The sequence below is a fragment of the Erythrolamprus reginae genome, chromosome 2 (assembly GCF_031021105.1).
Source record: "Erythrolamprus reginae isolate rEryReg1 chromosome 2, rEryReg1.hap1, whole genome shotgun sequence".
Lineage (NCBI taxonomy): Eukaryota > Metazoa > Chordata > Lepidosauria > Squamata > Dipsadidae > Erythrolamprus > Erythrolamprus reginae.
In genome coordinates, this window is record NC_091951.1 from 158,677,268 (window position 1) to 158,692,679 (window position 15,412).

A 15,412-nucleotide genomic window follows, 5' to 3' on the forward strand; every position below is an offset into this window, starting at 1 on the left:
GGAAATTAGTGCAAAAATAGTATGGAAAATTAGAATCTGGAAAATATACTGCTCAAAAAAATAAATAAAGGGAACACTCAAATAACATATCCTAGATCTGAATAAATGAAATATTCTCATTGAATACTTTGTTCTGTACAAAGCTGAATGTGCACAACAGCATGGGAAATTGATTGTCAATCAGTGTTGCTTCCTAAGTGGACAGTTTAATTTCACAGAAGTTTGATTTACTTGGAGTTATATTGTGTTGTTTAAGTGTTCCGTTAATTTTTTTTGAGCAGTGTATAAAATTTTTACATTTCAAGATCTTTAAGAATTCCTAAACCCTGAATTTATGCAAACTCAGATATTGTATGGGGAGTCTTAGAATGGACTAAAGGCTAGAATCCTGACAAGTTTGGGGCATATCATTATTTTTTTGGCCACACCATAGGGCCAAATATTTTTTTCAATGAGGGCAAAGAATAAAAAGTTCAAAAATATAGAAATCGGAAAATAGCTGACAAATATCCATCTGATCTTTTATGCTAAACTGGGTCATTTTTGAGTGGATTATGTTTACTTTGAGGTTAGCATTATTCTTACAAAAATAAACTATATAATCTTATAGGATATGTTGCATGAATGTCTAAAATCTGGGCTTTGGTTTTTCAAGCTTTTAAATCTCATACTTCATATTTCCTTTAGTTTATTAAAAATCTAATTCACCAGCAGAAAAGCATGTATGTTATTTCAGTATAAAAAATACAGGTATCTTGCCGGCTGAATAAAGTGATGCACAAATTGGGGAAATATCCATGGTTAAAAAAGCAAATAAGACGGAGGTATTTTATCTGTACAGAGTTGTTGCAGACTAATTCCATGATTTTCTGCAGGGCTGGAGATGCCATCCTTGGGGTCTGCTGCCTAATAGTGCTTATAGTCCTTCAACAAATGAAAAAAAGCATCCCCAGGACCCATCTGATGGAAACCTTGCCTGTCAGAATCAGTCGATATATAATTTGGACAACAGCTACAGGTATGTCTGTCCTGTCCTGTAAGCAGATGTTTAATTTTCTTCTTGGAAGTCTCTTTGTAAGGTCGCATCGTGAATCCATGCCTACTGTTTATGCAGAACTTTATTTAAGACTCTTTTTCCTTACAGCCCGTAATGCTCTTGTTGTTCTGTTGGCTGGTTTTGTGGCCTATTCTTTCCAAGTGACTGGCTCCCAGCCATTCAGCCTGACAGGAACAATTCCTCAGGGACTCCCGGTGTTCCAGCCACCACCGTTCTCCATTATCACACCCAATCAGACTATTGATTTTAAGGAAATGGTGCAGGTGTGTATTTCTTTTTTATTGATTCAATTTCTGCCTCTTTGTTTATGTCAGCCCTACTAGATAGATCAGACTTAAGAAACCAATACCATGTAGTTCAGAATTACTTTTATTGTCACAGAACCTTGTAAGTCTGAATGCACTCTCCCTACCTCTTTATCTCTGTGTAAACCAGAGGAGGGCTTGTTTGAGAAGTTTTCTGAGTTTATTTTCCTAGTCTGGGCTTCAGGCCCCCTTTATCTGACCATTGCTGTAGTAGTTGCCTCCTGTCCTTCAAGGCCACTCCTTGTGCACACAAGGAGACATCTCCTTAGACATCTCACAGTGGGGAATGAATTTTCTATCAACTCCCCACTTAGGTTCCCCCGGGAAATCAAAGACTTAATAGTGGAAGATGAAATAATGGTTTCCATTCAATGTCCAAGCATTCTTTATATCCATAGATCTATAGCTATCCATAGTAACACACCTGACTAAGTGTGTCTTAATTACACTAAGATCAAAACACACAGAATCATGGACCTCATCAACCTCTGCCTCACTGTCTGCTTTCAGTCTTATATCCAAAAATACCATCAAATCAGAGAAACACCCATGGAATCCCCATTCTCAGGATCCATAGCAGAGACTGTAATGCAGCATCTGGAAGCTGTAGCAGTCGCACACAAAAATATGGATCCAGTAGAAGAGTTCAAGCGTAAACTGTGGAATTCTTGGTTTAACTTAGTGGTTTTGTTACAGATGTTTCATTACCAAACTAGGTAATGTCATCAGTGCCCAGAAAACATCTGCACGGAAACCACCAAGCTTGGAGAGCACCAAGGATGCCACAGTATTGATTGAGTATGCAGAAGTCACCTTTTGTCATAATTTAAAAAAAAAAACCAAATAGAGAAAACAAATGAAACAATCAACATTTTTGAAGGAATAAAATTCACAAGGGAAAAACATCAACAACAATATATCACCCTTCCTAGATAACCTCAGCAGCAGAGGAAATGGTGGCATCTTATCATAAAACCACTCACACCAACCAAGTGCTCCACTAGCAAAGTAAGAACCCAATCTTTTACAACACAAGCTGTGCAAGAACATTATTCAGACAAGCACAAATGCACTGTAGCAATCCTGGACACTGGAAAAGCAAAACAGACCACCTATACAACATCTTCCAACAAAAATATTTTTTTAAAAAAATCAATAATTGAATAAAAGTTACATGCAATTTCGTCAAAAAGGGTCTCACCACTCAACATACCATAGCACAACCTGCACAAACTATGAAAAGTATAACATTGCTATATTGTTTATCAAAAAAAATCTCAGAAACAATCAACAAACTATTACAATCACGGTATCACCGTAGTATACAAACTAAATAAAGCCCTCCAAAATATCTTAAGTGGAAAAAAGACCCAAGAAATAATAAAAAACTGGTCACAACAAAAAGGGGTTACAACAGATTGGATTCACTATTTACAAATTAAATCAAGGTACAACGAAGACACAAATGAACAGGGATTTCAAAAAACAAATAATCTAGATAAAATACTCTTAGGACCTGACAAAAAGCTAATCTCCAAAATATATAAACATATCCTGCAACAGCAACTGATAGAGGAAGAAGTCAAAGGCACCATGGTCATGTGGGCCCAAAACTTTGGATATGCTATAAACCTAGATGAGTGGGGGAAATTCTGGACATTAAATTACAAATTAATGCTATCAATACCTTATAAGGAAAACTTATATAAAATGTTTTATAAGTGACCTTCTGCCAGCCCGATTAGCTCTCATCGAAATGCTAGAAGTGCAAAGAAAAAGCAGGAACATATTACCATATGTGGTGGGCATGGCCAGTAGCAAAGAAATTTTGGAGAAAAATTAGGGATATGTTAGAACAAATTACGACAAATAAAATCCCACTAAGACCGGTACTTTTTTTTACTAGGGATAATCAGACACAAAATTACTAAAGAAGACAGACACATGATGCTACATATAACAACGGCAGCTAGAATGACATTTGCTCAAAGTTGGAAGCAGGAAAACCCTCCCTCGACATTAAATCTAATAATTAAAATACACGAAGTAGCAGAGATGAACAAGTTAACATTGGAACTCCAGGAAAAAGACAACACAGAATTCTACAACACTTGGGACAGGTGATATGACTGGTTAAGCCAAAAAATATATTTAAAATTTTAACTTCGTACACACTTCAAAAAGAAAACGAATAAAAGCAAAGAGTAATCTTATAAATCCTTTAAACTATGGTCAATTAAACACCTACATAAACTGTTGCTAAACTCACTTATTGACTCTTACCAAAATACCAATTCACAGTAATAGAAAACAATGTAACCCAGAAAAAGAAACACAAACAGATATAAACTATGTAATTTATAAAACACATATGATAAGAAAACGAAATAGAATAAATATAGATAGGCCGTAGGGAACAAGTTTCCGGCAGAATAGGTGGCATATATGTTATATATATGTTAATTGTTAGATGCTTAAGTTCTCATACCAAAGTAACCTATATACTATAAATCTGTATGTTTCTGTATGTTATTTTTTGTTTATATGTTCTTACTGTCTTTGTTTTTGTTTTTAAATGCAAATATTCAATAAAGATATTTTTTTTAAAGAAAAACCTGGTCACTGGCCACACACAGTATAAGGACCACAACAGCCACTATGTAAGCCAGACAGGTGGAAGACTTAATGGAAGACTTAATGAAAACTTAATTTCACAACACAGGCACAGATCTAACCATAGTTTGAGCTGGGAATTCTGAGCATCCTAGGTCAAGCTTAATCCAAAATTGTTAGGGAATTCCTGGAAGCTTGGCACTAATCAGGCATCAATAGATATACCACATTTACAATTCACTTAAGGGAGACAATAAAAAAACTAAGAAAAAAGCCAAAAGTACAGAACACTTCCAGACCACCAGCAGGGAAAGGCATTGTGTATAAAAAGAGAACAAACCCCATACTTAACGTCACTGATGATGTTACCTCATTGGGTTATGAAATGTCTGCAAGCAATCAGAGAGCAGCAAGGACTCCACAGTTCAACCCCGAATTTCGTATATTCCCTTCTATTATATTTGTGTAACTTGATTAATGATAAGATACTGAAATTTTCTTAGGGTGGCGGAAAGAACTGGGTTTGAAGCCCAAAATGTATCCAGGTAATATGAGGAGCACATAGAGAGAACCTGTTAGGAGCACCTTAAAGACCACATTTTTTGCTGGTCTAGGGTGGTTGCTCTCTACATTTGATGCACCGTCTTGAAGAAAGACGCATTTGATTTAAGATATTCCTTCCCAATCCCATATGTCTTTTGAATCCAGATCTCTGCACAACTCTAGGATTTACTCTTATCTCTCTGTTACATTTCCTCCATTGGTATGGCACATTACTTTTCTGGCCGTAGTTCACTCTTCTTGATCAAAATTGCAGTGAAATACAGCTTCCCTCTTCCATCTCTGCAGACCATTGGACCTGGCTTGGCGGTGGTGCCTCTCATGGGATTGATGGAGACAGTTGCTATTGCCAGAGCATTTGGTAAGATCATTATCTTCTTTTCACATTGAGATGGAGGGAAGGAAAGAAAGTAGGATTATACTTCCTGAAGTGAAGTTTTACTTCTTTTAGAAAATAGTGGCCTCTGGTCACAAATCATAATGTCATAGTCTGCTTCACTGTGGATCATTGTATAATATTTTTATCAGTTTATAACGTAGCATGCTAAACAAATACAAAAGTAAATAAGAGGAAAAATAGGGAAAAGAAAAGTGGGGGGAAGCGGAGGGAGAAAACTTCAAACCTCAACTTTTTACTTTTACATAATAGTTTAAATTAGCCATTTCTATAACAACAAATACACAGTGGATTATTGAATAAATCACATTAACTGGAAATGGAATACGGTTGATTGGGAGCCATCCGGAGTTGGTTATAAGATGGATGGCTATATAAATGTTTTAAATAATTAAGATGCACAGTGTACAAAATGTAGCAAAATCACAGGTGTGTGTTTGTTGAAACCATAGTTATGAGCAGAAATGGTGGGTCTTAGGCTGTCTTTAAGTTGGGGAATGATAGCTTTCAACATCAGCTAGGATAGTCTGTGCCAGGGGTCCCCAAACTTTTTACACAGGGGGCCAGTTCACTGTCCCTCAGACTGTTGGAGGGCCGGACTATAAAAAAAACAATGAACAAATCCCTCTGCACACTGCACATACCTTATTTTAACATTAAAAAACAAAATGGGAATGTACTATTTAGAGGGAGGGAAGAAGTCTGAAATTCATACATGTTTATGTTTTGTTTTTAATTTTCTTTTGTTAACATCTGATTGGCTATACAAGGTTTTATTGGTTTATAGAAAAATGTATAAAAATATTTATAGAAAAATATATAAAGAAGGAAGTACTTTGGCATAATGATTAATAAGTTAGAAATATAATTGGTGTTGTACTTTTTGAAGGAACATTAAGGAGGGAATTTAATTAAAAGAAAATTATGTACCTGGATGACAACATTAGAAAAAAAACTTTTGCAACTTTTTTGATGATTGATATTAGTTACTGACAAAATACCGCATTTTATTCAGGGAAAATTAGATGGTACATTGCATTGTTTGAATGTATGTTGAGAGAAAAATTTAAAAAAATGTACAACCCCCCCCCCAAAAGTCTTTCCTTCCTCCGCCCTTCCATTCATTTCATTCTTCCTTCCTTCCTTGTTCCCTCCATTTCTTCTTCCTTCCTTCCTTCCTCCTTTCCTTCCTTCCTTTTCCTGCCATTTCTCCTTCTTTCCCTCACTCCCTCCTTCCCACTTCTCTCTTCTCTCTCCCTTTTTTTCTTTCTTTCTCATTTGTTTTGTTTCCCTCTCCCTCGTTCTTTCCCTCCATCATTTTCTCATCTTTCTCTTTTTCTCTCTCACATTCCCTCCCCCTCACTTGTTTTCTCTCCCTCTCTCTCTTGCTTTCTTTCTCTCTCTCTCTCTCTCCTTTTCTTCTCTCTTCCTTCCTCTCTTCTTTTTTTTTCTGCACTGCAACACGCCGCGGGGCAGTCGGCTGCAAGCAGAAGCTCCCAAGACGGTGGCACCGACGTCGGGTCGCAGTACATTGCTGGTGCTGCGCTGGGCATGGGCACGGGGCTGGCACTGGCACGCTGGCTGGCCCAGGACGGAGGTGCCAGCCCCATGTCCAGCGCAGCGCCAGCAATGTACGGCGTCCTGCAACACATCAAGCTGCCGCCGCTGGTGCCTTGCAGCCAACCGCCCCAACGCCGCCTTACGACTACTGCTGTGCCCTCCAGCTTGACCCACGCTGTGCCACCTTCGTGGCTTGCCCTGCTGCCCCGCGCCCACCAGAGCTCCCAGTGCGGCCGAAGCGCGGGGCGGAGTAGGTGGCGGCGGCTGCTTCAGGCCCGCCCCCAAGCTGAGCTTCCTTTGGCTTCCTTCGAGGCAAAAGCTGCAAAGCTCACCTGCCGCATCGAAGGAAGCCAAAAGCTCAGCTCAACGAGGACCGGCTGTTGGTCCCTTGAAGCTGCCACCGCCGCCCACTGCAGAGATCCCTTCGCCCGAACGCAGGCGGCGGGCTCAAGGGACCAAGAGCAGGTCTTTCTCGGCGCTGAATTGTTGCAGCCTCAGCCTCCGGGCGAAGGGATCTCCTCAAGCAACGCAGCTCCGAAAAGGACCGCCTCTTGGTCCCTTGAACCCGCCGCCGCCTCCGTTTGGGCGAAGGGATCTCCGCAGTGGGCGTTGGCGGCGGTGGCAGCTTCAAGGGACCAACAGCCAGTCCTCGTTGAGCTGAGCTTCCTTTGGCTTCCTTCGAGGCGGCAGGTGAGCTTTGCAGCTTTGCCCCGAAGGAAGCCAAAGGAAGCTCAGCTCGGGGGCGGGCCTGAAGCAGCCGCAGCCGCCTATTCCGCCCCGCGCTTCGGGCGCGCCGGGGCCAAGTAAGCCGAGGCTAGGCCCGTCGCCCCCGGCTCCAAGCGCGGGGCCTGGGCGGCGGGCAACCATAGGGAGGGCCTCCCCGTCGCCTGGCCGGGACGGTGTGGCCGTTAACAATTTAGTGCGCGCGGGTCCTGATGGCTTGTTTACTGCCCCCTCCAGACGCTCTTGCAGGGCTTCCAGGCTCCCTGCGGGGCAGCAAAGAAGCAAAAAAGCAGCACTCTCCCGTTCTCTCTCCCCCTCTCTTTCTTGCTTTATTTTTCTCTCTCAGTCCCTTTCTATGTCTCCCTCTTTCTCTCTCTCCCTCTCCGCAGCAGACCCCCCCCCCCCCAACACCAAAAGTGCCCAAACGCGCGCAAACCTCACCGGTGCAAAAAAAAAAAAAAAAGCAAAAAAGCAGCACTGGAGGGACCAAGACGGTCTGCAGCTGAGTGTCTGGAGGAGGAGGCGGAAAGCCAGGGGGCGGGGAGGAAAGTAATTGGCCAATTTCTTTCTCGCCTTTAGGGAGAGGAACTGTTGCTGCTCTGCCATAGGGTGCTTTCCTCCCCGCCCCCTGGCTTTCCTCTTCCTTGCCGCCGCCAGACGCTCAGCAGCAGAGTGGAGGGGAGATTCGGGAACTTAGTATATTATATATGGTAAAATCTTGTACGCTGCTGCGGGCCGGGTAAATAGCCTCAGCGGGCCGCATCCGGCCCGCGGGCCGTAGTTTGGGGACCGCTGGTCTGTGCTGACATAGCTCGGCCATGTCAGCAACATCAGAAGGAAGCACCATCTAAAATGTGGACTAAAAGGTGAAACTTTTCTCAGACTAATAGTAATTCATTGTCTCTTCCTGCTTTGAAGGGATAGAAATAATCTGTGTCAGCAGAAGGATTAGGTAGAGAAACAGCAGTCTGCTACCTGAAATCATGAGTGGTTTTTTTAAAGACAGTATTACTCTGTAATGTAAATTTCAAAGTTCCTAACTAGCATAGTTAGAAACATGGGTAGTTATATCAGTTATACTTATTTATTTATTTATTAATTAATTAATTAATTAATTCATTCATTCATTCATTCATTTATTAGATTTGTATGCCTCCCCTCTCCGCAGACTTGGGGCGGCTAACAACAATAATAAAACAGCATATACAAATCTAATATTAAAATAACTAAGAAACCCTTATTAAAAACCAAACATACACACAAATATACCATGCATAACTTGTATAGGCCTGGGGGGAAAGGAATATCTCAATTCCCCCATGCCTGACGACAGAGGTGGGTTTTAAGGAGCTTACGAAAGGCAAGGAGGGTGGGGGCAATTCTGATTTCCGGGGGGAGCTGTTTCCAGAGGGTCGGGGCCGCCACAGAGAAGGCTCTTCCCCTGGGCCCTGCCAAACGACATTGTTTAGTCGACGGGACCCGGAGAAGGCCTTAGGTACTTTAGGGAAGTATCATTTTCTAGGATCATCAACTCCTCATTACGGTATTTCTTTTAGCTTCACTTATCTCTGCCCATAGTACCTTGCAAACTTCTTTTCTATGGAAAATGCTGTAATAAATTATTCTTGGTCAGATCTGTATGTAATGATGCCTCTATTTTTCTTTCTTAGCCTCTCAAAATAACTACCAGATTGATACCAACCAGGAGCTGCTAGCCATGGGTAAGGATTTTGCACAAATGGCTTGGTTGCATTTGACTGGATGAGGAGAAGCTAAACCAAGTGGGAATGAAGCAAGTTGGGGGTGAGGGATTCTGGGAACACCAGTTGTCAGGTGCAGTTATTCTAATTTAGTGGGTAAGCAAAAAGAATCTTTGAAACAGGCTTCATTGGAGAAACCTCATTCTCATCATTTGCAGCTTTAAAATTTTGAGCTCACAGAAGAGGAAGGTACCGTATTTTTCGGAGTATAAGATGCAGCTTTTCCCCCCAAAAGAGAGGGTGAAAATTTTGAGTGCGTCTTATACTCCGAAGGTAGGTCCACCCGCCCGCCGGCCGGCCCCCACCCTTCAGACATTTTCTGCCCCCATGCATCACATTTTCGGACAGTTCCATGCAGCGGGGATCCTTACCGCCACTCATATTTTGATAATGAGCCGTACATATCTTTTTATCCATTTAAAACAAACTCTATCATCCTATGCACAATGGGTGGGATGGGGGATGATTTTCATGGGGGCAGAAGAGAGATTTGGCACTGATGCAATTTGCAGAGCCACATGCCCTCATGAAAATGCGGGGGTGGCAAGTTTTGGGACGTTTTCTAACCACTGCCGCCGCTGATCCCCCAGCGTGCAGAGACCAAAAATGTGATGCTCATTTTTGGCAATCCCTGTTGCCTGGAACAGTGTTTTTCGGGCAGTTAGCCACTTTTTTGGCCTCCGCCAAAAGGTGCATCACACTTCAGGAGGAAAGAGAAGGTGAGTCTGCAGAGAAGGAGATGAAGGGCACGCGATGCTACAATGTACATCGGGGTATTGGAGAGGAAAGCATTTTCAGATGGCATTACGGAGCTGGCCACTGGGTGAAACGTGATGCACTTTTTTGGTCTCCACTCACCTTGTTTTTGCAGTGGGGAGGAAAGCGTTTTCGGGCAGCAGACCCGCAATTCCTTTTCCCAATTTAAAAAATGGGGTGTACAGAGGCCAAAAAAGTACATTGGGTTTTAGGTGGCAGTTGGGTCCAACCAGCGCTGCCACCTGAAAATGCTTTCCTCTCTGGTTCATAAAAACATAAGAAGAGCCATGCTGAATCGGGCCAAAGCCCATTGACTCCAGCATTCAGTGTCACACAGTGGCCCACCAATTGTCCATGGGGATCCTGAACAGAAAGAGAAGGCAGAAACCCCCCCCCCCTTTCCCTTGACCCCCAACAAATGGTACCCAAGGGAATCTTGCCTGCCTCAACCAACATAGAGGCGGCACTTGAACATCCGTTTCAATAACCACCAATGCACATCTCAGAGCTGCCTGTCCTCCTTCTCTGCAGACTCACCTTCTCTTTTTTCCTGGGCCATGATCAGAAGCCAATCGCCCTCCGCCTGCGTCGTCTGGAGGAGGAGCAGGTAGAGTGGCTGTCCACCTGTCCATCCCAATCTCTGCGCTTCCCCGGGTTGCTTGTGGAATCAGGCTTCAACAGAGGCATCAAAGGCACAGGGGGCTTTCTGGGAAGTCCGGCACCATGTTTAGGAGATGGCAGCGGTCAGGAGGACTGACCGCTGCCTGTCCTGCAATGCCTTCAACGCCTATGGCTATAGGTAGGAAGACGGGGACGTCATGGGAGTGGAGCCTTTGGTGCCTTCTGCTGCCCCCATGAAAATCATCCCCCATCCCACCCCACTCCAGTTAAATGCGGGTAGGATGATAGGGGTTGTTTTAAATGGGTAAAAAGATCTGTGCTACTCTTTATCAAAATCTGAGTGGAAGTGAGGACGTCGGTGATCCTGATGCTGGTAGGCAGAGTCGGAATTTCTTTTTTCCTTGTTTTCCTCCCTCAAAACTAAGGTGGGCACGTACTACCATGCTTGGTGGACATGCCCAAAAGCAAAAGAATACTGGAATTTAATAGAAAAATGGCTAAAAGAAATAACCCAGCAAGAAATTAAGAAAACACCAGAATTCTTTTTATTAGGCATTTCAAATAAGAAATACAAAAAAGACATATATTATTTAATAATCCACATTTTAGTAGCAGCTAGGATAGCTTTTGCTCAAAAATGGAAAGACCTTGAGATCCCAAAAGAAACTGATATATTTAAGAAAGTCTTAGAATGTGCTGAGCTTGACATGATGACAAGAAGGTTGAAAAATCAAGAAGAATCAGAATTTTATGAGGTTTGACAAAAGGTATATACCTGGTGGGATACAAAGAAACAGAGATAACCTTATTTTTGCATTATTTTAAACATATTTGTACTTAGTAGTTATATTGTATTAGATAGTGATTATTAACAATATAAAGATAAACTTCTTTCCTCTTCTACCATTTCTCTTTTTTTTTCTTTCTTCCTAGTTTATTTCAAGTTATAATTTTAAAATTTCTATATATTTTTAAATGTTTAGATGTGTTTTCTATTTATTATCTTACAATTGATATATTCAAGTATTTTAAAATTAATGATAAAGTTAGTTTTTTCCCTCTTTTTTACTTATTAAAAATATAAAGATGACTTCTACTTTGAGAGGAGCGATTGTTGCTCCACTAAATGTTACATGTAATGTATGTTTTGTCTGTCTTTGCAATTTAATAAAAAATATTATGAAAAACTAAGGTGGGCCTTATGCTCTGAAAAATACAGTATGTTGTGGACTAATCCATGCTCAACATAGGAAATTCGGAGCCAGAGTGACCATAAGGCCTCTAAGAGTCCAGGAGAGAAGACAGCAAGTCTTGCAATCTCACTTAATTCTGTTCCTGCTTTTCTTTCCTGATACTCTCTAGGGTTTACCAACCTGCTGGGATCTTTTGTCTCATCCTATCCAGTCACAGGAAGTTTTGGCCGGTGAGGAAAACACTTCCTTTTTCTCTCTCTCTCAGTCTCTCTCTCTTTTTGGTAAATGCAAGATACTTACATAGCTCAATAAGGTAATTTGAAATAATATTCTGCATGCATCGCTTGCCATGGATTCATTACCCATTAAAAACTTTTAAACCTAACAAAAAAGCTTTTCCTAATATTTTACTTTGTCCTTAGGGAGGGAAGGTAGTTCATGTCCATTACATGAACTTTAGACAGGTTGCATTTTATTATAACATTATTTTTTCCCTTATTATTCAAATAGACATAGCTATTCAAGGAACCCAGTTGAAGCTGGATATACATTTTAATATTCAAAAATGGTTGTGCCTTAATTAATAAGGTTAGAAAAGGGAAATGCTTGAAGCCAATTTAGGAAGCTTCCTAGATCTTTTTTGCTTTAGGAACAAGAGGAAGGATGGTTTTCCCCAGAAAAAAGTATTTTGCCTTGGACTTGCATTTTGGACTGAAAATATATTTTTTCATAACTGTTCATAGTCTGGGGGTGTGATTTTATTCTCTTTGGCTGATTGTTAACCCTGAGGATTTTTTTTTTAGCGAAAAATCACATCCTTGTGGAATATGAAGGAGAAATATATAGGGGAAGCAGTGGAGAAATGTGATTGTGGACACAGAAAAATGAAGGCCACGTTTTTATTAGACTCTCTTCATTTTTAATTTTTAAATAGGTTTATTTTTTTCCTTCAGCCTCTTCCACTTGATCTAGTCTTAAATCATAACTTGCAATTGAAGAAGGTGAGGAGAGAAATAAGGGAAGCATAGCCAGCCTTGTGGAAAGAGCAGTAGGTTGCATGCATACGTGTATTTGATATTTCTAGGGTTAAAATAAGGTTAAGCCTTTCACTTATGGCCTTGTTCACATTGCAGGACAGCAGTGAACGCTCAGACTGGTGTATGTACCCCTGCTGGAGGACTACTCACAGGTAGGAAAAAAAGTAATGCCTTGGTTGGGGGAGAATAAATTGGAAGCAGAAGTTATAAATAACAGATGTACCAAGAAAAATGTCACTTCTGTAGCTCTCCTATTTATTTATTTATTTATTTATTCATTCATTCATTCATTCATTCATTCATTCAATCATCAATCAATCAATCAATCAATTAATTAATTTGTATGCTGCCCCTCTCCATAGACTCTGGGCGGCTCACAGCAATAGTATAACACAATGTAAAATACATAATCTAATATTTAAAAACTAAAAAACCCATAATTAAAAAACATACAAACAACATACCATACACAAATTATATAGGCCTGGGGAAGATGTCTCAATTCCCCCATGCCTGACAGCAGAGGTGGGTCTTAAGAAGTTTACGAAAGGCAAGGAGGGTGGGGGCAATCCTAATCTCCGGGGGGAGCTGGTTCCAGAAGGTCGGGGCCGCCACAGAGAAGGCTCTTCCCCTGGGTCCTGCCAGCCGTCATTGTTTAGTCGACGGGACCCAGAGAAGGCCAACTCTGTGGAACCTAACTGGTCGCTGGGATTCGTGCGGCAGAAGGCGGTCCCGGAGATATTCTGGTCCGATGCCATGAAGGGCTTTATAGGTCATAATCAACACTTTGAATTGTGACCAGAAACTGATCGGCAACCAGTGCAGACTGTGGAGTGTTGGTGTGACATGGGCATACTTGGGAAAGCCCATGATTGCTCTCGCAGCTGCATTCTACACGATCTGAAGTTTCCGAACACTTTTCAAAGGTAGCCCCATGTAGAGAGCATTATACTAGTTGAACCTCAAAGTGATGAGGGCATGAGTGACTGTGAGCAGTGAGTCCCGGTCCAGATAGGGCCACAACTGGTGCACCAGGCGAACCTGGGCAAACGCCCCCCTCGCCACAGCCGAAAGATGGTTCTCTAATATAAGATGTGGATCGAGGAGGACGCCCAAGTTGCGAACCCTCTCTGAGGGGGTCAGTAATTCCCTCAAGCAGGGTAATGGATGGACAGATGGAATTGTCCTTGGGAGGCACCACCTTCTCAACAACCTTCCTTCTTGCTTCCTTCTTCCACTAAACGTGTCCACAGACCTCCCTGTAGATACTGCAATTAAAATGCATCAAATGTTATGTCTATGGAGATTCTCCATCATTCAGGTCATGGTTGTCCCAGAGGTGTTTTTCAACAGGCGACTGGACTTTCTTGTTTTTCTTTGAAGAAGTTCCATTTCTTTGATGAGAAGCGAAATATCTTCAAAGCAAAACTCAGAAAGTCCAGTTGTCTCTTGAAAACATCAAATGTTATGTACAAATATAGATGCTTGGAACACAGCAGGGAAACATCTTAAAGTCTAATATATTCATTAAAGCAACATTTTCCTGGTCATGCTTTGATAGATGCATGGAGGAAAGAAGAGACACACACAGACACAGACACACCAGTAGTGGGGTTCACTTACCTTCACTACTGGTTTGGAACTGTGAATGTGCGCGCACGTACTTTGCGTGCAGGGCACTTCTGCACATGCGCAAATCATCCGTGATGTTGTACTGGCAGGTGGGCGGAGCCTCCTGCTGCCACTGCTACCGGTTCACCCGTTCCGGAGTGAACCTATAGTAACCCATCACACACACATACACACACACACACACACAGAAGTGGATAATAATATGACATAAGAAGAAATTGAAGTACAAGTAATTACAGCGATAGTTACTTGTTTATGCTAGACATTCTTAACATGTTCACACCGTTGTTGGGACTTGGTAGCTATAAGGTTGCATTGACGAGGCCATGAACACATGTAGTTAACTTTAGTTCATGCAACATTATTTGTATTTATTAGATTTGTATGCCGCCCCTCTCCGACGACTCGGGGTGGCTAACAACAATATAAAAAGACAATGTAAACAAATCTAATATTAAAAACAATCTAAAAAACCCCAATTTAAAAAACCACTCATACATACAAGCATACCATGTATAAATTCTATAAGCCTAGGGGGAAGGGAAATTTAAATTCCCCCATGCCTGATGACAGAGGTGGGTTTTAAGGAGCTTGCGAAAGGCAAGGAGGGTGGGGGCAACTCTGATATCTGGGGGGAGCTGGTTCTAGAGGGTCGGGGCCGCTTAGTCGATGGGACCCGGAGAAGGCCAACTCTGTGGGACCTAACCGGTTGCTGGGATTCGTGTGGCAGAAGGCAGTCCCGGAGATATTCTGGTCCGATGCCATGAAGGGCTTTATAAGTCATAATGTTAATTCTAATGTTGCAAGCATTGGAGATTCCCTGATTAAATTTATATGCCATCAAATGTTTCGAGATTCCCAGCAGTTTACAAGAATAGAAAGCACACAGTAAGAAGTAAGCCTCAAAATAACCCAACTTTTTAAAAAATGTTCTTAGTACTAATTATTTGAGTTGTTTATTGCATGTACTATTTTTGTTGTAAGCTGCCCTGTGTCCCACTGAGATTGGGCAGCATACAAGTCAAATAAATTTAATTTAATTTAAATTAAATCAAATTAAACTCACCCACCTAAAACAGCAACAACGGGCAAACTAAATTAAATAAACCAAGATTATTAACGTGGCAGTGATGTTCATCTCCCAAGAATAGCATGGTTTTTCACCAGTTTCTGGATGGTTGTCCCAAGTTCACTTCT

At 41.6% G+C, this 15,412-nt stretch overlaps 1 protein-coding gene across 3 annotated transcripts in view; it reads left to right on the forward strand.

Annotated features, from left to right (window-relative positions):
- The window catches only part of SLC26A11 (solute carrier family 26 member 11), a 34,409-nt gene that overhangs the window by 5,728 nt on the left and 13,269 nt on the right, over positions 1–15,412 (forward strand). For all 3 annotated transcript variants that reach the window (XM_070740201.1, XM_070740203.1, XM_070740202.1), the window contains 6 exons: positions 876–1,018; positions 1,145–1,320; positions 4,825–4,897; positions 8,887–8,937; positions 11,716–11,776; positions 12,680–12,735. In XM_070740201.1, the coding sequence (XP_070596302.1) occupies positions 876–1,018; positions 1,145–1,320; positions 4,825–4,897; positions 8,887–8,937; positions 11,716–11,776; positions 12,680–12,735 (560 nt within the window). The remainder of the gene's footprint in view (positions 1–875; positions 1,019–1,144; positions 1,321–4,824; positions 4,898–8,886; positions 8,938–11,715; positions 11,777–12,679; positions 12,736–15,412) is intronic.